The 22,109-nt window shown below is 40.1% G+C and overlaps 1 protein-coding gene across 1 annotated transcript in view; it reads right to left on the reverse strand.

Moving 5' to 3' along the window:
* HERC2 (HECT and RLD domain containing E3 ubiquitin protein ligase 2) overlaps positions 1 to 22,109 on the reverse strand; it is a 199,988-nt gene that overhangs the window by 128,101 nt on the left and 49,778 nt on the right. Inside the window, 22 exon segments of the mRNA XM_030571144.1 lie at positions 1,856 to 2,034; positions 6,187 to 6,311; positions 6,439 to 6,667; positions 7,355 to 7,374; positions 7,377 to 7,554; positions 8,605 to 8,798; positions 9,849 to 9,923; positions 9,926 to 10,099; positions 10,989 to 11,103; positions 11,208 to 11,323; positions 11,326 to 11,362; positions 13,634 to 13,717; positions 13,719 to 13,787; positions 14,475 to 14,617; positions 14,620 to 14,662; positions 16,376 to 16,469; positions 16,471 to 16,547; positions 17,238 to 17,302; positions 17,305 to 17,325; positions 17,328 to 17,407; positions 18,369 to 18,479; positions 21,787 to 21,943. Coding sequence (XP_030427004.1) covers positions 1,856 to 2,034; positions 6,187 to 6,311; positions 6,439 to 6,667; positions 7,355 to 7,374; positions 7,377 to 7,554; positions 8,605 to 8,798; positions 9,849 to 9,923; positions 9,926 to 10,099; positions 10,989 to 11,103; positions 11,208 to 11,323; positions 11,326 to 11,362; positions 13,634 to 13,717; positions 13,719 to 13,787; positions 14,475 to 14,617; positions 14,620 to 14,662; positions 16,376 to 16,469; positions 16,471 to 16,547; positions 17,238 to 17,302; positions 17,305 to 17,325; positions 17,328 to 17,407; positions 18,369 to 18,479; positions 21,787 to 21,943 — 2,386 coding nt within the window.

Below are 22,109 nucleotides of genomic sequence, written 5' to 3' on the forward strand. Positions count from 1 at the left end.
GAGTGTTGTAAAAGTTCTCAAATTTTATCACCCCTTTATTTCTGCTAGCCCACAAAGTACTCGTGTGGCTCACAGGAGGTAGCAAGGACCAGGCTTGCTACACTGATCACTTATCTACAGGGATCCTTAGAAATCAGTTTCCCACAGGACAACATGGAAAAATGCAGAGTTTGCATTTTTACAGAGAAGCTTCAGTTTTTACATAGTGAAAAAATAAAAAACATACAGTAGAATCCCATGCCCCCCAGCGCACACCCAGGAATATGGGAAATTGATGCTTCAGCCCAGGGCAGCAGGACTCCTGCTGACAGATTTCATTTTAATTGCTGAAAAATGGAGATTTTTATGTTTTTTTAATCAGAGAATTTTACTGATTTTTTTTAAATCACAGAAAACTAGGATCTCTGCTTTTCTAAGACTCCCGCATAGTGGTAAGACTCGAACACTCAACTTTCTTCCTCCCTCAACCCCTAGAATTGACATGTATCAGAAGTAAGGCTACTAATATCTTTCTCCAAAGACATTGCTGGCATTTTTGTGGAACACCTGGCTGTTAGTTCTGCTCTCTCTCTATTATGAACTCTGCAGTGGAGGACGAAGTACCACAAGGCCTGAGAGGAAAAGAACAGCAGCTCTCCCTAGATGTAAAAATACCTATTGCAGAGTGCAGCGAGGCCAAGTGACCTGCCTCTGGACTGGAGAGCGAGGGACTACGCTCCGCCTCCCTTGCTGGAAGTACCAGGACGGGACTGGAAGTATAAAGGGATGGCTCGGCAGCTCTGTTGAGGAGGAACCAGGGAAGGAGACAGATGCCTCCAGTCTGCTGTGTTACCCTAGAGCTGAATCTGCACTCTGCAGCACCCTGCCCCCACAGAAGACTGAGCCGGGACTGCCATCCACTGTGTACCCCGAAGAGCCAGAGGACCTGTGGATTATAGAAGTACCCAACCCCAAGTATGAAGTAGCCCAGGGGCAGCCAACGACTGTCCGGCTACCTTGCTGACTGACTCTCGGTCAGCATGTTGCAGCTGGATCCCTGCTGACCCAGTGGTGGACCACTCCACCACCATTAGGGCCCTGAGCTAGGATGCGGTGGAGTTGGGCAGGCCCGCGTCCCCTTATCACCCCACCCTTGGGGCAGCAGACTTCCCACTCTAGGCCAGGATGCCTGTGTGAATCTACTGTCCATCAAGCTAGGACGCTAGACTCGGTTGGTGCTCCCCTAGACGGTGAAGATGCTCACCCCTACTTGAACCCATAGACTGTGAGTTTGCTGGCTGCCTTAGCCTATAAGCTGAGGCTACAGCCTGATCCCTGCTCCGCCTCACCCAAAGGGCTAGAGCGCCAGATCGTTAAGTACTGCCAGTCCCAGCTAAGGGGCTGCGAGCTAAAGACTACTCAGGGCTCTGCCCCACCCAAGGGTGCAGGCAAGAGCACAAAACTGTTGTTGCTTGTTTGTTGCTTGTTAGACGGACACAGAACTATAGATTACTTACAGCTCAGCCCCGCCAGCACAACCCAAGCCCTACAGTTACTGCCCATTACAGCAATGCTGAATGGCCTTCCTCCCACAGGAAGTGAGGGACCCCTATACAGAGTCTTCATCTTTTCTACCCATTAAAATAAAGATAAAACCAGAAAACTACACTAAGGTAAACAAAATAAGCATATGTTCAATAGTTCTAGTTTCAGGAGGGAGAAGGACAGATGGGAAAAGACTGAGAGCCTACTCTGTCACCAGGGATCATTAACTGTTATTTAGCTCCATACTTCACAGTAGGATGAATCTAAAGGGATTTTCTTTTGTAGGAAAAATAAAGACTCACGATCATGACATGTTTAGAACAAAGAATACCTCAACAATTGCTGAATCAGTTGAACCAAAGGTAAACTCTGCTTCCCTGCAGATTCATAGATCCCAGTATTAATAAGGTCTTTGTCTAATGGAGTCCTGCTCCTATGAAGAGTTGAGGCATTTGCTTCCTGTTCATCAATTTCTTTTTCTTTCTGGGCTTCTTTTTTTGCCTCAATATCCTACAATACAAAAAACACTAAAGATAAAAGCAAACAGCACATCATCACTAGATGCAATCATTTATCTCAGTAGGAAAACACAGCATAATGGCTGTCACCTATGCCACAAATGAGATTAAGGGTATATCTGCTCTGCACACTCCTTTCAGCAGTGTGCAGAATATATACACTACACGCCCCCCTCGCATGGGGATAAATAGCAGCGTAGACCATGAGGCACTCCTTAGGTGAGTAAACATATTCCTGAACCTGGTGGGTATGTACCATACAGGGCTCTCTTCTTGCCCAAACAGTGTCTGCCTTTCTATGCTGCTATTTTTAGCAGCGTAGTGTCCCAATATCTCCCTGCTGCTGGAGTTTTTCCTCGCTGCAAGGAAAGGCTCCAGCAACGGGGGAAGGCTCTGGCAGCTCTCCACCAGCAAGCCTTTTCCCACTGCCTCCCGCTACCAGAGCCTTCCATTGGCACATGTAGCCACATACCAGTATGGATGTAGCTTGCTTTAAATTGCAGCATGTAGCTACACATACCCTATACACCACCACAAGAAGTGTGCAGTGTAGACAAAGCCTAAGTGTACCAGACAAGTTTATCTCATATTCCATATTATGCAGACATCTAGCACATTTTTACAAATACTATTTTAAAAAATAATTTCTTACTTGCTAAACCATTCCAGGAACGCAGGCTAACAGGTAATGTCTGCCCTATACATGTTTCACTTATGAGAGCTACGTATGAAAAGTTTGCATTTTGGCATGCAGTTAGGCTCCACACACTTCCACCAGCTTCTCCAAAGATTACTCCCAATGAAAACTGAAAACTTTTCACAAGAGAAGAAAACAGTTCATCTTTTAAAGATAAACTCATATGTTAATATAGAAGGATACTAATACTAAACCTTTAGCTAGGTCAGAAAAAGGCAGGTATCTGAACTGGAAGCTGAAACTCCAAGGAATTGACAGGTAAGATTTTGAGCATGTAAATGGGCAGCGTATGACTGCTCTTTTGTAGGCATCAACTCTAAATGAGCCATATAGTACCTGGCCCACATGAACTGGAGGACCAGCAAGTCCTGGTTCTTTGTTTCAGAAGAAATAGGTGTCTGTAGTCTGAGTTCCTGGAAGAACAGATTGAAATATGCCCTGTGAACATTCAGATTATGCCATGTTCTTTTTTTGCCCTGAATCTAGAGCAGAAACTAATCAAAGAATATCGTAGTTGTGGTGACAAGATACAAACTTGAAAAGAAAAATAAGGCACATGACCAGGACCATTTTATCCTAATCAAAGAGCATACAAGGAGATCCAAGAGAGCAGTCAGGCTTTCCCAACATTCTGATCAAAGTAATTGTCACCAACACCTATGCTCTACATGATAAAAGAGAGAACAGAGTTCAAAGGCAGAGTAACACAGGTCATGATGAACAGGCTGATCTCCAGCATGAGATATAAGACCTAGGAGGAAATCAAAAACACGCTAAGTCTCACAGGGAATGGGAGACTAAAAGGGGAGAGCCTCACTCTTCTTCTAATGGCAAATGAGAGGCCTTTATTAAAGTATATTTGTACAAAATAAAGAATGGTGAGAAGGTCAGAGTAACTAAAAAAAATTCTGGAGACCACTAAGTGTCCAAACTATAGTATACTACAGAAATTCTCTTCCTATGGGAAAACAGCATCTCTACAAATTTAAGTTTTCAATTTCTTTAAAAAAAACTTCTCATAAGCCAGGAAAACAGATTACAAAAAAGTGGTGCATGAAGGGTCAGTACATCCTACTGCAGTAGGGATTTTGAAAAAAGGGACTGTGTCCTCAAGACACTTAAGATGGTCCATATAAAGGAATCCTTCAATGGCTCAATATATGAGACTATGGCCAGGTCTACACTACAGGCGCTACACTGGCTCAGCTACAGTGCCATAGCTATGCCACTATAGCGCCATATGGCAGATGCATCCTACAGCAATGCAGAGGAGGGGAAGGGAGGATTTCCCATCATTGTAGGAACTCCACCCCCCCCCCCCCCCAAGCAACAGTAGCTAGGTCAACGGCAGCATTCTTCCATTGACCTAAGTTGAGGCTACATGGGAGTTTAGGTTGGCATAGCTACTGTGCTCAGGGGAGTGGATTTTTCACACCCCAGAGCACTGTAATTACATCAGACTGATTTAACCTTGATTTATTTTTCTTAAGACTTTGCATGGCAGCAGGATCAGTGAAAAAAAAATTATATGTTAATGCCATGGAACTAGAGAGATTGCTGCATTACTTGTAGGCAATCTTGGAATGTACCTACTTATGGTTTCAAAGCAATCAGAAGATACTCTCTAAGGCCTGGTCTACACTGGGATGGGAGAGGGGAAAAAAAATCGATCACTGGACGGTACTAAGATACACAAGAATAGCATAGCTGAAGATGATGCATCTTAGATCGACTTAGAATCACTTACTTCGCGTCCTCGCAGCATGGGATCGACAGCCGCTGCTCCCCCACTGACTTTGCTTCCGCCTCTTGCCGAACTGGAGTTCAGCAGCCAACGGGAGAGCAATCAGGGATCAATTTATCGCGTCTACACTACACATAATAATTCGATCCCCGATAGATAGATTGCTACCTGCCAACCGGGCGGGTAGTGTAGACATACCCTAAGAAGTTTCATTCCCCTCACAAAAGAAACAGTGTGCAAGTTTCTCTCCCTCAGGACATGCATATTTGGTAGGCCTCAGGTTTCTTTCTCCCCAGGAACAAAAGAAAGATCCCTGCAGCAAGGCTTTCCCTGACAGTTCATGCATTCGACCACTGCCATGCTGTCTACAAGATGGCATGTAGCTTGTTGCTTAAGCAAGATGTATTTACAGCTCTGAGCTCATGGACTAAGCACCTTCAGTCATTCTCAGCATATAGTGTGTTCTCCATTTCTGTGGGTTTTATTCAAAAGATCAGTTCAAGCCTGAATGGGCAAACCCTTCAACATCCAAGGATTTCACTCATCCCAAGGATAGCACTGTACATCTAACTCATCAAAATGGATCTTTGAGAGGAGTAGGAATTACTGACAAACTCAAATGGAGCTGGACTCATGAGCTGCATTTTAATGGTGCAGTGGAACATAACATCTATAGTTTATCTATCTCCTGCAGTACTATCCTAGCGTGTGTAGTTTAAGGATTAAGGAAATATGTTTTTAATGCTGTACTAGACTGTTGTTCTGGATCTGCGGGTTTCAGATTGAAATTCCAACTGGACAAGGTTACCGGTAACAGTGGCTTTCGCATTTTGATAGTGTGACTCATACTTTGTAACAAACATTAAGAAAAGAGAAGTTCAAGTTTCAGAGATTGCTGCTTACTATTTATGGAGTTTTTGGACTGAGATGCCTAATCAAAAGTGAACTGCTCTGCAAGAGTCTTTCACAGATCAAAGACCATTTTAAGTCTGGCATGTGGCATTCATGTTTATGCATACTTTTGCTGAAGCCACAGCAATAGGTGCTGTATATTTGACAGGTGGTTTTCTGTAGTGTACCTCACTTAGAAGTAGTAAAATATATTCACTATTCATTTAAACTCTATCAAATTTATATGTAAACCTAAAATGCAAGCAGTAAGTTACTATTATGCTGGGGGTTAGGTGAAACCTCATTGAAGATGGTGGTAGCAATAGCCAACCTTTATTCAAGATAGAAGCAGTTAAGCTCCTTTTGGAGTAAGGTAACAATAGGACCCACTGCCAGAAATACAGGCCAAATGCAAGATCAGTCAGAAGCTGAGCCATGCAGATGGAGGGGCTTCACTTCAGGCTCAATGCAAAATTCAGAGGTCTAGATTTTGTTTCAGAGGGTGTGCGTGTATGTGTCTAAGCAGACACAGCCAGAAACACCACACAAGCAGATAGAAAGAAGCAAGATGGCAGCAGAAAGCCAAAGACAGCCAGAAAAGCACTTGTAGTGTGACCCTAAGCGAAAGCTAAGAGTGCTTTTTGGATAGCGCTGGCTGGGAAGAGAGGCTTTCAATGCTGAGCAAGAAAACTGCCCACTGTCTGATGTAAGCCTGTTTATTTGCGAAGAATTTACACCAAGTCCTGTAAACAACTGTATTATATGCATCTTATTCTAGTTACATAGTAAATGGTAATATTGTTGAAATGTACCTGAATTTCTGCAGTGATAGCAGCATTTAATGCAGATTCTAAACCTCCATCAGCCATCAAACTGCCCACCAAGAGGTCAATCATAAATCGACGTCCTGGACTTACATTCATTTCATTTCCTGAAACTAACAAAACAGAACAAACATTTAATGGGCTAGAAATTCAGATGCTCATTTCATTTTGCTGAATCTAAGAACAGAACAAACACCCAGATATTCAGACACCAAACAGTTTTCCATCATTAAACCATACCTGCGCTGGGTAAGAGAGCTGAAAGAGCCCTAGCTCGCTCCTCTGCTGTTGGCAGCAACACAGACCACCCACTCTGCAGCACTGCTTGAGCAGCTGACTGTACAGTATTAAGAACTCCAGCATTACTTGCTAAAGTTACCACGGACTGTTTCAGGCTATTCAACAAGATGCTGCCTAAACCCAAGCCAAGGCACTCTGGATCAACCTGGTGACTGATGGCAGCATGTAGCTGAAAAAAAAAGAATCAGTTTCAGTTAGGGGTAACATAAGAAATGAAATTGAACAAAGTCAATCATGCAGACACTGAATACAAATACAACAACAACTGGTCTAAATACAAGGAAATGTTTAGAAATAAACTGCAAATCTAAAGTAAAAATACAATTACACTCAAGTAATATATACACTAATTTCAGCCAGTATCTCAGGTTATCTAGCGAGCAATAATTATCTCAATTTAGAAATTACCTAGACATCCCTGTACACATCATTCTGTATTATCATGGACATAATGACATCTTTAGGAAGCTAGAAATACCAGATCTGCCCCAAACAGGAAACTAATTTTTAAAATGGCAAATTAAAATACTGAACACCCAAAGCCTTTTCAGCAAGTGGTATATTCAGCACAAATCCAAGATTAGTCAATTTACATTTTAATTTACAGTTCATCTTAAAATCAAATGCAAGAACTGTTTAGAAACATTAAACCAAGAGAGCAAGAAAATTCATGGTTAGGACTGAAAACCCACCCTTAGCTTTCCCCCTTTTGGAACTAAGATGCAGGAATAGCTCATTGTACCAATTTAATTTAAGCGAACAAAATGTTTTAACACTTAAAAGCCACTATTTTCTTCCAACCAATTTACTGAAGCATTTTATCTAGTGAGAACTCAGACACAAGAAGCTACAGTACCTGAAGTCTTAGAAGATTTAGGTTGCAACAGCCATACATTCCTTCTCCTGTGGTGGTGGCCAGTCAGAGGTGCCATCCATTCCCTCAGTCACTTGTCTCAATAGGAGATCTAGCTGTTCAAATGTCATTGGGCAAACATCCACCACAAACGGTACACGCAAACCAATGGACCATTCAGAACAAGATGACCAGGCAAAACTCTATGTATAGAAAGGAAGAGTAACAGTTATATTCTCTCTAATTAATGATAGGCCTATTATGAGATACCAGTGCTTTATTTAACAAACTAGGCTCAGGAGCTATATTGTGAGTTTCAGATTTTTGATGAGGTGCAGGACGAATGTGGCTCAATTCATTTACATTATTAGCAAGCACTCCCCTCTTGCCAACAGCTAAAGGTGTTCAATAATCACAAAAAAAATACTATTTCCTATCATGTTTCTCAGAGTCCTTCTATGCCAGTGCAGACATCCTACTTTAATTCTGTTGGTGGAAAAGTTGGGACTGATTAATTGTTAAAACCTATACTAGCAATTGCCAATGTTGTTAAATGCTATTGCCCAGGAAGTCTTACTGAGGGAAGGCCAGCTAGGCCTTTTTGGAGAAGCAACTACAAAAACTGGGGGGGGGCAGGGGAGTGAGCTGTGTGTCTGTCTGCTGGTGGCATGAAATACCCACGTGGCACAGCTGGTACAGGAACCATTCAGACCAGTGGGGTGCAAGAGGTTCGCTAGGGGAACAGTGAGGTGCAAAGAAACTTTGACCTTTTTTCCCCTTTAAAAAACAATCATACATATTAAAGCACAAGTTGGCTTATTTTCAACAATTTGGTAAGTTTCATAACTATAGTAGGCCTACTATGCCTTTAAAATTAATTTTGATTCCTATTTTAAAGCTAATTTAATGTTTAATAATTTATATTAAAAGACAAACTGGCAACATATATAATAATAGTTGAGAGCCCAGGACCTCTCGCTTGAGTCAGACGCTCAAACACTAAATCGAATGAATAGGCTCATGTGTTTCCCCTCCACCTTCCAGAATGAAAAAGAGTTTCAGATTACAATTAATGCAGGGGGAGGAGGGTACGACAAATTCTGTGAATGGTAAAGCCAGGGGACATGACTGAAAAGTTTGTGTACCACTGATTAGGCCACAGGGAGAAGTAAGAATTAAATTACTGTACTACACTCCTGTAATTCCACAGACAGGGTTGAAGACAAATCCTGAGTAACAGATTCCAAGCTTACCTGGGCAGGCCCACAAGCAATTCCAACAATGTGCTTTCTGTCTAATCCTGGGAGAGCAGTAGGCTCTGGTTTGGTGATCCTCAAAGTATCAAAATGCTGGCACTGATCATTGCTCCCCCAGCTGTGCACTTCACTATCCTCAGTAAGTGCTAAGCAATGGGTGGATCCAGCCGCCAAATCCACCACTTTTTTCCCTGGTAGCAAAAAGTGAACAAATATTAAACTTTGCTTACTACAAAGATTACATACATTTTTTAACAGAAAAACCACAAGTGGAATAAGCTTCTGTGTTTCACCAACACCAACAAATACTAAACCAACAATTAAAAATGAGCAGAGTTAATAAATCAAACTGTAGTTTTACCTTCCACCTTAATAGACTGGAAGAGTCTACCCAAAAGAAAATTAGAAATGTTGAAGAGACTTAAGCTATCTGAAGTATCAAAGCGTACAAGACTGCAAAATCTTGTGTTATTTGCATCCATTTAGCTTAGTTGTTGATTTAGAAGAGTTTGTTGGCATTTCCACTATTAAATGGAAAAGTGATTGGACAGTGTCACATGCTGAAGTCAACTGGTGCTTCCACACAACTCAGAATTTCTTTTCAATTAGGTGACCTCATCACAGCACAAATGCAATGGATCAATATGTCAATCACAAAGATTGTAAAACCACTTCATAATACTGTCTTTTCTCATCTGCCCTAACAGTATTTCAGGTTTGTTTTTTAAACGTGTAGGCAACAACTTTTAGCTCTTTTCTGAGCTACTCAAATCACTTATGCATATGCTTAACTCTTAGTAAATGAGTAGTCCATGGTTCTCAACAGTTCTATTCACATATGTAAAGCTAAGCATGTGCAGTTTACAAGACTGGAACCTAAATGAGTTTTACGTGCAAAATTCTTCAGTCAGGCTAAGTGAGGAAAGCAGTAGGAATAAAGAGAAAGCCAAGAGTATAGAAACAAGAATTTTCAAGTATTAAAAGGTTTTAACAGAGTAGCATAACAAGTCTGTTAGAACAGAAGTAAAATCTCAGATAAAAAGGCACAAAGGGTAGCAAATACACTTGTTAATACAAGTAAGCTACAATTTGACATCAATGAGAGCAGAGGTGAGATTCTTTAATTTAGGATACAATATATGATAAAAGAAAATTTTCCATCAAAAACTAAGTACTTCCGACATTTTCCAACTTTCTAGGTTGAGAAAGAATTGTGATTGCTGATTTTGTGTTAAACTTACCTTGCAAGCCTTCCAGCAGTTTAGGATATCGAACATGCTCTTCTGTACCATGCCCAAGCCTCTGATTGTCACCTTTCCCCAGGAATAGACCGGCCCATCTTTTGTTAAAGCAACAGAAAACTGACTCCCACAGCGTACTTTCACAACATCCAGGTCCTGAAGCTTTTCTATCAACTTGGGAGTTTTGCAACCATCACTGCCACCTCTTCCTAGCTTCCCGTAATCTCCATCACCCCAGGACCACACCTGGCCTAGAAAGGAAGACATTGCACTGATCTTTCAGGTATGTTACATATATTGACAAAAGTTTGTAAATTATTCAAATTAGAGCTTTTGGAAGTCACCTAAATATGATTACATTACGAGTCTCCAAAAAAATGTGGAGTTAAGACATGCTCAGTCTAGACTTGTTAGAATTTGGCAGCTAAACTCTGAGGATTCTGCCTGTAAGGAGAATGTTCCAGCCCAGAGACACAGGGGCTGAGCAAGATTTTCCTTGCCATTTCTCTTCCTGGCTGATGACAGCTGCTGCGGCCCCAAGCATAGGAACTGAAAGCAGGGAGGGGCTCTCCTATGCTTTTAGTGCTGACCCTGCTGGTGCTCAGGCAGCAAGAAGGAGAAGTAAGAAGCTACAATGAAATGCATAGTTATGAGAAATGGGAGGCTGGATGGAAGCATAGTGGCAAGAGCTAATGGTGCTCTGGGGAAAGGCATAGGATAGAGTTATGCCTATCCAAGAGGGGTGTATTACAACTGTACTCTGACCACTTCAAAAAAGTTTAAATCTCAAAAACAGTACTGGAGGTCTAGGTAGGTAAAGAGATATTTTTGTGAAAAGGAGGAATAAAGGAGGAAAAGGAGAACAGCTGGTGAGCTGAAGAGTTGTCTAAGAAGTCCAAATAACTATACATCTGGAAAGAGTAGCAAGTTCTATAAATTTAGTGCTTAATTTTTCTCCTTACTAATATTTTCATTTTTAAATACATATTAAAATATAAATAATCACCTAGAGACTATTCTGAAAAAGCACTTTCAGTTTGAGATTCTCTTATATAATTTATTTCATGAACATTCAGCATAAGAACCTATACCACTAATGTCTTTCTAATGACATTAACCATGGCCAGTTTAGCCACTAACCATTTTCAGTTACTGCAAGAGTTTGAGCATCTCCACTTCCACAGGCCACATCAATAACCTTCAGTCCCTTCAGCCCAGTGACGAGCATTGGGATGGTCTGATCTTCACTGGAACCTTCCAAACAAAAAATAATTGCTGTGTCAAAAATACCCAAGAGACACATACATTTAAAATTTTCACAAACAGAACACCATGCTTTAAGAAATTAGAGGAACGTACATGCCCCAGCCTGCCATAGTTCCCTCGTCCCCATGTATACAACTCTCCCTCAGCAGTGATGGCTGCGCTATATGTGCTTCCACATGCAATATGAACAACATGTTTCCCAGCCTGCTTCCAGATAAAGCAGATATCATCTTTGGTTCCTCTAGGGGTCTATTTTGAGAGAAAACAAGAGTCAGTAATTATGTGAAAAGATCTGTGTAACCTGTCCGCTAGAAAATAAACTGACATCACAATCACAACTACAAATCTTACTGACTGCCATAGGCAGCAAGATATAAATGGACCTATAAAGCAAATTAAGGTTGAGGTTGATCAATAAGAAACACAATATGCAAAGCACTGTGGAGAAGTTTACACTACCACTGCCTGTGACATACTAAAGCCTGATCACTAGTATTTTACCTGCAAGTCAGTCAGTCCAGTGGTTTTCACAAGCACTATACTTCACTGTGAAAAAAACTGAGCTCCAATTGCTGTATCTGAACAACTCCTTCCCCCTACTCTCAACCCCAAGACAGGAGTACTCCCTTATCCTGTAAGGATTTGTCACCGCAGTGGTGTTTATCACATCTGGGATACAAATATAACAAGGAAGTATTTAAGTACACCCCTATAGGATACTGCATGGAAAAACAATAGTTCAGCTACAGAACAAGACACTCACTCCTACTTTCTGAGCCAAGACAGAGCATTGCAATGTTACTGTTTAACACAGGAAAAAAGGGAATGGGGAACACACAACAGTTTGCATTTGCACTGAACCATTCTGAAACTGATTTGGCAAGTAAATAAGAAGGGCAAGGGACTCATGGGATCAGACATATGAGGGCTGGGAAAAATGGGAGGATGGGTGCCCTTCTGCAACTATTGTTAGAGATTTGTTGCAAAACATCCATTCCACTGTAGGATCCATTCCACCTCGTGCATAGTTGACTCCAGACAGACTCCAATAGAGAAGGGAAGGAGGATGGGTCATGGAATGGACATATCCAATACATCTCAAAGAACACCACTTACAGAAAGGTAGGCAACCATTTTTTCTTCTTCAAGAGCTTGCACACATCCATTTCACTGTAGGTGACTCACAAGCAGACCAACGTGGAGGTGAGCTGAGAGAATACCTGACCAGTGTTCTAGGACCACCTGTCAGAAATGTGCATGGTCCCTGGATTGACAGGAAATGGGATAAGGAGAGCAAAAGTATGGACTGATGACCAAGTCACTGTTTTGCAAACATCTGTGATAGGTACTTGGGGCCAAGAATATTTGTCACTTATGTGGAATTTTCCCAAACATTTCAAGTAAACCAAGTGTGGGTCACTGCCCAGCATTACATTCGCACAGGTCCAGAAGGACTTAAAACCCTGATGAGCACAGCATCGTTCCTGTACCAATCCCAACACCGAAAGATGAAAAACTGGTCCCAAAAGACCTAAATCTAAAATCTATCACTAAAACTAGCTAAAACTAACAAACCAATTCCTAACGACAACAGCATATAGATACACAAAGGCGTGAAGGCTGCACTTATGACAAGAGAGATCACCTCCGACAACCTTTACTGGTGGAACTGAGAAGTGGCGCAGCTCCGTCCTTTTGTGGTGCGTGGCAACAGACAGTGCTTGGGCCAGCCCAATGGATACTGCTAAGGGAAAAAGATCTCCAACCACGGTGCACATGGAGCATACTCACATACAGTGGAATGATCATATGCAAGCACACAAAGAACTTAGGATTTTTAATTAAAAAGGAGAGAAAAAAATATTCAGAAAGGATGTATTTTACAGTTGATAATACAAGCATGTGTTGTTCTGAAATTGGATTGTTGTAAAGGACATTTTGGAATACGCAGCATCAGATTTCGTAAGTGGAGCTGGATTTCTTGAAGATCTTTATGTTAACAAATTAAATACATTTTTATCATTTTCTATAGCCACAAATCAGTATTCAATTAAGACAAATATCCTTAAAAGACCCCCTCGATCATCTCACCATGCAACAGAATTTTCTAAGCTAAGCAGGCATTCCCTTCATACATGTTCATTGTTGCTAAAATCCATAAAAAAAAATTAGAGGAATCTAGACCTCTCCATTGCCATTGACAACTGTAGTCTATTTGCCAGTCTAATCATGACAACATAATTAAAACAAAATCTAAAGGAATGTATGTTTGTGAACCATCTTGCTTTGCTTAATTTATCAACCTTTGAATGATACATATGTACTGGAGGACTTGAACAACTATAGCATACTATGTTACCTTTTTCCTGTTGTCATTTCGCTGTAAGTGACTGTGTTTCAGTAACACTTATTAAATGTCTGTATATTTAATCCTACCTTAGTTTCTAACATTGAAGTAGAATATTGTAAATACATTCTATGCTTAAACTGGTGAATCAATGGTATTTTATTACACATACACTGGTCTCCCCATGGCCTAGTCTTCCACCATCTCCACAACCCCAAGAGAAAACCTCTCCAGTTGCTGCCAAGGCAAGGTAGTGGGTGACCATCTGAATGTGCTGCAATTTTCACAATATTTCTAGAAGCAAGACTCTGCACCAGCTGTGGTCCCTGTAAATTAGTTAGAGACAATGTACAAAGAAAAGTTACTTATGTTGCTCGGAGTGTCAAAAAAAACTCAGACACTTGATAATTAGATTTTTCCCCAATAAGGCTTTACTTCAAAACTATACATTCCAGCATTAATTTAATAAAACCAGAAAACCAGGCCAGAAGTTCAGATCAAATATTTGGGTTTGGTGAAAAAATAGAGGATGCTCTGGAGCTCTCATTTTGTTCCATCCTTATAATGCATGTAATATATATTAAACTGGCTTTGTCTGATCATTTCAGAAGAAAAATAATGCAGCTAAGACTATTTTAGTATAATTTTGTAAAGGGAATTTAATGCTTAGGCATTGGTAGTCAAAACATCCATTAGTTTAAATACACTTCATGCTAAGCAATTGCCACATTACATGGAAATAAATGGCAAAGCAATACCGCTGGAGAAGAAAGATGGCATTGTTCATAAGGCTGGATTGTTGCAAGGACCATAACAAATATTTATAACATAGGAAAAATTCTTAACATGGCAAACAAAGGTGATAAACCATTGCTGCTGAGGGTTCAAAACAAGGAATTTAATATTAGCAGCATCACATCTCCATTACACATCTGAATGATAAGAAAGAACAATCTCATAGCAGCATATTTTATAGAAAATGATACGCTTAGTATGGATGTAAAATCACCTACCAGTGTGTCACTGTTGTACGCCTGCGTGTAAACGCGTCCATTTCTAGATAAGATTAAAAAACGTTTCTCTGCACAGGCAATTTGCATAACTCCAAGATTGGCAAGTCCTTCACACTGAATTGGACCACTCACATTAGCATATATTTCCATCCTATTAAACCCCAACCTATGACTTCTTGCAAAGATCCCTGTATGGCAACAAAAAGCTAAGTAAGAATTTACAGTTCACTACACACTTAATTAAAACACAAACACCAGGATATTTTTCTAATAATTATGCTGCTTCAACAATACTTCAATCAATCAATATTCATGGTAGCTGTCCAAGTAAGACATCAATGAACCTCACCTATTAATAAGATATTAAAAATAATCTCACATGCATCACAATCTAATTAAAAGATACCATAGGTAGGTGAGGTAGTATCTTTTATTGGACCAACTACTGGTGGCAGAAGAGACAAGCTTTCAAGCTACCCAAAACTTCTCTTCAGGTCTGGGAACGGTACTCAGAGTGTCACAGCTAAATACAAGGTCGAACAGATAGTTTAGCATAAGCAATAAGCACAATCTGTTCGACCTTGTATTTAGCTGTGACACTCTGAGTACCTTTCCCAGACCTGAAGAGCAGTTCTGTGTAGCTCAAAAGCTTCTCTCTCTCTCAGCCCACGTCCAGACTAACCCGCGGCATCGGCGGGTTAAAATCGATTGCTCGGGGATCGATATATCGCATCTAGTCTGGACGCGATGTATCGATCCCCAAGCGCGCTTACATCGATTCCGGAACTCCATCACCCGAACAGAGTTCCGGAATTGATGCGGAGAGCCGCGGACATCGATGCCGCGCCGTCCAGACGGGTGAGTACCTCGATTTTAGAAATTTGACTTCAGCTACGTTATTCCCGTAGCTGAAGTTGCGTATCTAAAAATCGATTTTAATACCTAGTCTGGACGTGGCCTCACACACCAACGGAAGTTGGTCCAATAAAAGATATTACCTCACCCACCTTGTGTCTCTAATACCCTGTGACCGACATGGCCTACAGAATACACCATAAATATTTATAGCAAGTATGTAGAGAAGACCTTCCAACCAGTGAAGTTATCTAAAAATTTGGGAGTTTCTTTAAATTGCTATTATACCAGAGCACTGTGACTTAAACATTTAAGAAATTTGGTCTTAACCATTTACTTTGATGGGCACTGGAAACAGTACATTTATGAGGCAGGATCAGCCATAGGTTTGGGGGAATGACTTGCTTGTCATTCTGTAGAAATCTTTGGCAGATGCAAAGAGCAGTAACAACGAGCTCCAGAATAAGCCACGTTTAGATAACCCCAATGGTACTGGGAGGAGGGGATAAGAAGAAGGGAAACAGAAGACAAATCCCAGGGCTCAAAAGCAGCTTGGAAAACAAAAAGAGTGTAAGGAGAGTCTCCTCAGTCCAATGAAAGTATTAAACTCTTTGGTACAGTCCGTACATGTTTATATCCACTACAGGAGATCATTCAGATATTATTCTTGAACTGCTTATATAACTTTGGATTCTTTTAAACTGAATTACAGAAATTCTGAATAAATTTCTAACTGTACAGGGATTTCAGTCTTAAATCATACCTTACCTCCCTGATCAGATACCTTGTTTGGCTATGGCCAAACATGAGGAAAAGAGGCAGGGAGATTAAATACTCAGATTACTATAATCAGACAACTATGCATTATGGAAACTCACTTTAGACACACTATATGAAAATATTTTAAAACCAATAGTTAAACTTCTCTTTATAGGTAAACTGATGATTTATTAAAATCATTGAATGGTCTTTCTTGATAGTTTAAAGAGTAAACTAATTGTCCATCTACAAACAGAATCTTTTTATTTGAGATTATATGAGATTACCTTATGAGATGTAGGAGAGCTACACTGTGGAGGCATACATGGAGTGGCCAGGCGATCTAAGTGGGCCATGATCACAACTGCCGTTGTCGCAGATCATTGCTAGCTCGTTGTCCTGTGGTAAAGTTAGGTACCTCAGGAAACTCTCATTGGGACTCAGGGAGTAGGACAGTATCTAAGAAAGCAAAGAAAAGCAGGTAAAAATAAAAGAAAGTTAAAACAGGAAAATATTCAGAGTACTTTTTACACGAACCATACATTCTTTTCCCTTATTTCTCTAGATACAGATGTGTCATATTTTGTGGATACTCAGCATCTGTAATTCCTATTGAAGTTAATAAGGGACTCAGCATCTGTATATAATATTCCCTTCCTCATGCAAGCAATAATTTCAAATATACATATACACTAATACGTCATTAAATTAGCACTGAGTAAGCCACTATTTCAGTAACAGAAATTGATGTTACCTTTGTATCAATTGTGCTATTCTGTTCTTCACAATAAATTTAAGAATGTAATGATGTTTCAATCAAATTAATGGGAAAAGTTGAATGTTCAAGAAAATTAATCCACACAGAGTTGCAGTACCACATAAAAATTATTTCTACAACAAAATCTAAAATGCAATATTTATATAAACATACTGCAAACTTTTAATCTGCCATCCTGACAAAAATGCACAATATACACATTGCAATACAACAGTTGTATATGTATCTTGATGTGTAAATTACTACTACAAAAGTGGAGTTACAAACTTTAGAAGAGCAACAATGAGCATCTATAATTGATTGCTAAGCAACATGACACAAATAATTGGATACTGGATAGAATATACCTCAAATAAACCAAACACATATACCTGAATCACACCCTCGGCGTTAGGTATGTCTTTATTACAGATTATGCTCTGAAACCTTTGCAACAAGGCAGAAGGGGTGCACTTGTTCTTGTGCAGATCGCTCATTATCTGTTTCCCTTGTTCCATTATCCCAGAGTTGAAGCAGCAACATAACAGCAGACAACATTTGGCTGAAAGAATAAGTTTACCATCCTGTTGTAAGCACTCCTACAGAAGTTATTTGAAGTTCTACATTAAATCAAATTTAGAAGATGTGCATGTTTAGTAGTACGTGTGTGAGGGTATATAGGCAGAATCTACTCAAAGCTAGCTCCTTACAAGTTTTGCTTAGTTTGGGGGTGGGGGGAAGAGGGGGAGATTTCCCTAAACAAAAGTGTCAAAGTGAAGTACAGTTTCTGAAATTTTGGGGTTTTTTTTTTTTAGTTTTGTTATGTGTTCAAGTTTTAGCTTTGATTGCTCAGTTTTCTAAATAACTACTGAATAATCTGTTTAAAACTTGTGGTTATAGATAAACTTTGTAAGAACAGCCTAAAAGTGTCCTTCACTGGTATAAATCAGCACAGCCCCATTGACTTCAATGGAACTATACCACTTATACCAGGTGAAGATGTGGACTAAATGTCCACAAAAATGTATTTCAAGATAGTTTTAGTGTGCCTTCACCTCCTTTCTTGCAACATTTTAGCTACATAGGAATTACTATTCTGGCTCACAACAGTAATCCATCATTGACTGATCTTGATTCACAGAAATATGAAAAGTCTTCTAGCAGAAAAACATGTAATAGACTGCTCACTAAAATATGTTTCTTTCTAATCCACATCGGTTACATTGGTTAGACTCTGAAGCATGAGTGCTTAGTATTCCCTAATTTTCTATCTATATTCATCCTTCATCATTACCCTACATGATAGGAAATTATGATTAAATCCTGGCCCCACTGATATCAATAGGAGTTTGCCATTGACTTCATTGAGGTTAGGATTTCACCTCTAATCATTACGGAGAGGACCCCATAGGTGCTGCATCAACATGTTAACACTGAACTAATGCAAACTAGACACCCAGAATTGCTCAGAACATTTTAATAGGTACTCTTGTTTGAGAGCAGAAAAGTGCTACATTTCTCACCTTAGTGTGCCCCTCTGCACTGCCAACTCTAACAATATAGCAAGTGCCAAGTGCTGGTCTTGTAATGGAATGTTTGCTGGCCCTTTGGAACTTGGAGCTCCATGTACATCACTATTTCAAAAACAAAATACTTGAAGATGCAGAAATTAATGTTTGCAGCATTAACACATTAAATGAGGTTTACAAAGAAACCACTGGGAAAAAACAAAGCATATCTGCACAACTATAGTATCTACAAGGTGCTAGATGTCAACCTTTATAGGACGATTATAAGCTTCTGGGACAAAAAATACCTAGGAAAATATGCAGAAGATGAAGCATAAAGTATTGACTCTCTTTTAGGGAGGTGCAGAGGTTGTTTTTAAGTAAATAGTCATCCTCAACTCCCTTGTGTATTTCGAAGCAATACTTTTCAGCTATGCTGATAATGTGCCTGTTTCAATCCATGTTATGTGTGTGTTCCATTTTTGGAAAGTAGTGAACAGCGAAGACCAAAAACATCTGTATCACGTGAGCTAATTACTATGATTCCATTCGACAAGAGACCCAAAAGCCATACTGGCACATACAGCATCCAGAAGCATCCTTAGGTCCATTTCCTCTTGAGTACTGCACAAGTCTCGGACTTAACACTTCTACTGGTGATGCACTTTGCTCCTTCACCATTTGAAAAGCCTTAAAGCAAGCAGCACTGCTTATGTTGCATTTTAAACCATATATTCGCAGAGGAATTTTACAAGTGATTGCTTATTGGATGCCATGTTTAGAAACTTCCTCCACAGAAGCAGGGCCTCCACCAATCACCTAATATTTCCCGTATCCAAGAGTCATCCCTTGGGTAGGGCAAATCACGGCAAACCGCTCGGGCCCAGCGCTTTGGGGACCCCATGGGCTGGTGCAATTGGCCTGCACAGTCGGTCCCAGGAAAGACCAATCTGTCACTTCTGCCCCAGGCCCCGCTACCCCTAGGGACAACCCTGCCCAGCACTCTCTTTCTGCAGTGTTCAGAGTTACTACTGTCATATCTGTTAAAACTTGATTAAAGAATTAACTTTTCAATGTTTGGGGACCTGCCTCAAAGAGTCAGCAGCCAATTCTCAAATGTGTGAAATTTGTCTCCAGCCATCATTTGTATGACAGCCATAGCATCCTATATATACACTGGAGGTTCTTGTTGCACGCTCTTAGCTAATGGATTCTTTCAGATGGAGTTTTCCAGCTGATGCCCTCGTTTAGTTTTTCTGTTCTTCTCATCGTCCTCATCAGCATGAAAGAGGGACACAGGTAGCACAAGTCTTATTGGGTGACTAAGAACAGTTGACATTTGAAACATCAACTGCGCCTCTCACAAATTTCTTCATTTGTTCTTCATAAACATCTGCCTATTTTCAGCAGAGACTTCTATACACTTGACATTACACTTAGTCCAACAGATAGGTTGATAAGCACCTCAGAATGCGATTCAGGGTCCAAATGGTTGTCATATTGTTGATGACGTGGTTTGGTAAGAGCTGTAACGTGCTCTTCATCCCTCTTCAGTGCACAGGCAAGGACTTGTTTGGGACTTAATCTTCACTACTTCTTGTTAGGCTACTTCTTTCTCTCATAGCTTTTCCATATTCATAATATGAAGCTGTGTATTCTCATCTCTAACCATAATGTCAACCTGTGCGTAAGTGTCACTGAATTAAAAAGACAGTTTCTAGAACAATTCAAAGCTAATACTGCAAGCATAGGCAATTTACAAATTAAAACCTATCAGTCAAACTATATGCGCATTTGTAAGTACAAAAACTTACAAATGGAGAAGCATATTAGGAATTCAAGTTCATTTGTATCTACCCACTATGAAGTGTAAACTATGGGCCTGAAATCTACTGCTACTGGTGCACAACCTTCAGTGAGACCGATCTGCTCAGCCAATTTCAATTGCAAATACAGAAAACTATTATAATCTCTTGTGAAATACTTTGATAATTAAGAATATCTTCTCTTTTTCCTTTATGCCGCTTTCCTAGTGAGGGTCGCAGTGGTAACACACAGAGTGAGAGGACCAGATCTCCTTTTCCTCCACAACATGTTCCAGCTCCTCCTGGGGATTTCCCAGTGTCCCAGGCCAGCCAGGAGATATAATCCCTCCAGCATGTCCTGGGTCGGCCTTGGGGCCTCTTCCCAGTGGGATGTGCCCAGGAGAATATGCGATGTAAAAACATTTTCATGTTAGAATATTGAAAAATGTGATATTCACCATTTTTGTCACATGCTAAACCGTTTCGTTTCTGGGAAAAAACATGCCCATTGCAAAGCCAGTACAACTCTTAATACATTGTCATTTGGTAGCTTTGACCAATAACCACCACGTTAAGGTGTTGAAATTAATTAAACAGTAAAAACTGTAGTCGCAGTCATGTGCAGTGTTTCTGGAACTGTGCAAAAAACACTCTCTCATTTTGGGTATCATGTTTCACCTCACCCACAGCTTTACAGAACCACTTGACAGTGCTACATCCTACCTCTTCTAAACGTACATAAAATAACTTTCAGATTATATATGATGTGGGTGTGTATATGTCGGATACATTCAACTCCAAAATACGGCCCTTTTTGGAGACCTGCCACACACCTACTGTGTGGATCCCAGGATCCCAGTCACTGAGCGACATAGCTGTTTTGCAGAAGTTTTTAGTCCAGGTCTGTTAGTATTGGTTTTGTATTAACCCTGCTTCCCATTTCAAAATTTTCTATAAAATTTAAGATGCAAACTGGATCATGTGTGTTCATTTGAATATGTGTTCAAGTGCAATTTAAACTCAATATTTTTGTACAATTTAAACTAAAAAGGACAATGTATTGTCCAGTATGCAATTCTCATTCACTTTTACATAACATCTCATTAAAGATTATATATCTGTGCCAAGTCTGAACATTAAACATAGTCCATTTAAGTTACCTAAGCACGGTACATCTGAGCAATTTTCTTATGGATTATAAATTATGAAAAACGAAGTCATTTTGAGATAGCGATACTTTAGAGAGACAGCCCACATCAAGCAAGTGGTACGTTTCTCTCTCTCTCTCTCTCTCTCTCTCTCTCTGTCTTTGTCTTTCTTTCTGTCTCTTTCTCTCTGTCTCTCTGTCTGTCTCTGTCTCTCTCTCTGTCTCTCTCTCTCTCTCTCTCTATATATATATATATATATATATATATATATATATATACATACATATATACACACACACACACACACACACACACACACACACAGCATGTCTGTCCGTCTATGACTTGGTATCAGATAGGAAATTACTTTATGGAGCACTCAATTTACCAGAAACTATTTTTGCTTAGCCATCAGTTGTTAAAAATTCAGACTCGCCTTCAATGCCAATTCAAAACAAATCAACCAAAAAAACCACTTACCCAGTGACAACAGACCTCAGGAATTTAGTAGCTCTCTCCACAACTTCCAACCATACAGATGATACAGTCCCTTCATCAAAAAGGGATGCTTCTGGTAGTGCTCGTAGTGCATCAAGAGATTCTTGTAACAATTCACTGCAAAGGTCTGCATCCTCACCTATCAGCCAAGATAACATATCAGTTACCTTACAGTATGTACTAGATAGCTAACTAAGGGTACATCAGTATTTTCTCAAAATCATTCTGAGTGTGAACTTTAGAAAAAGCAATTACAAACCGCCAAAACTGGTAAGTGTATAGAGTATATATATATTTGGATTAAT

This window comes from Gopherus evgoodei, chromosome 1 (assembly GCF_007399415.2).
Source record: "Gopherus evgoodei ecotype Sinaloan lineage chromosome 1, rGopEvg1_v1.p, whole genome shotgun sequence".
NCBI classification, from domain to species: domain Eukaryota; kingdom Metazoa; phylum Chordata; order Testudines; family Testudinidae; genus Gopherus; species Gopherus evgoodei.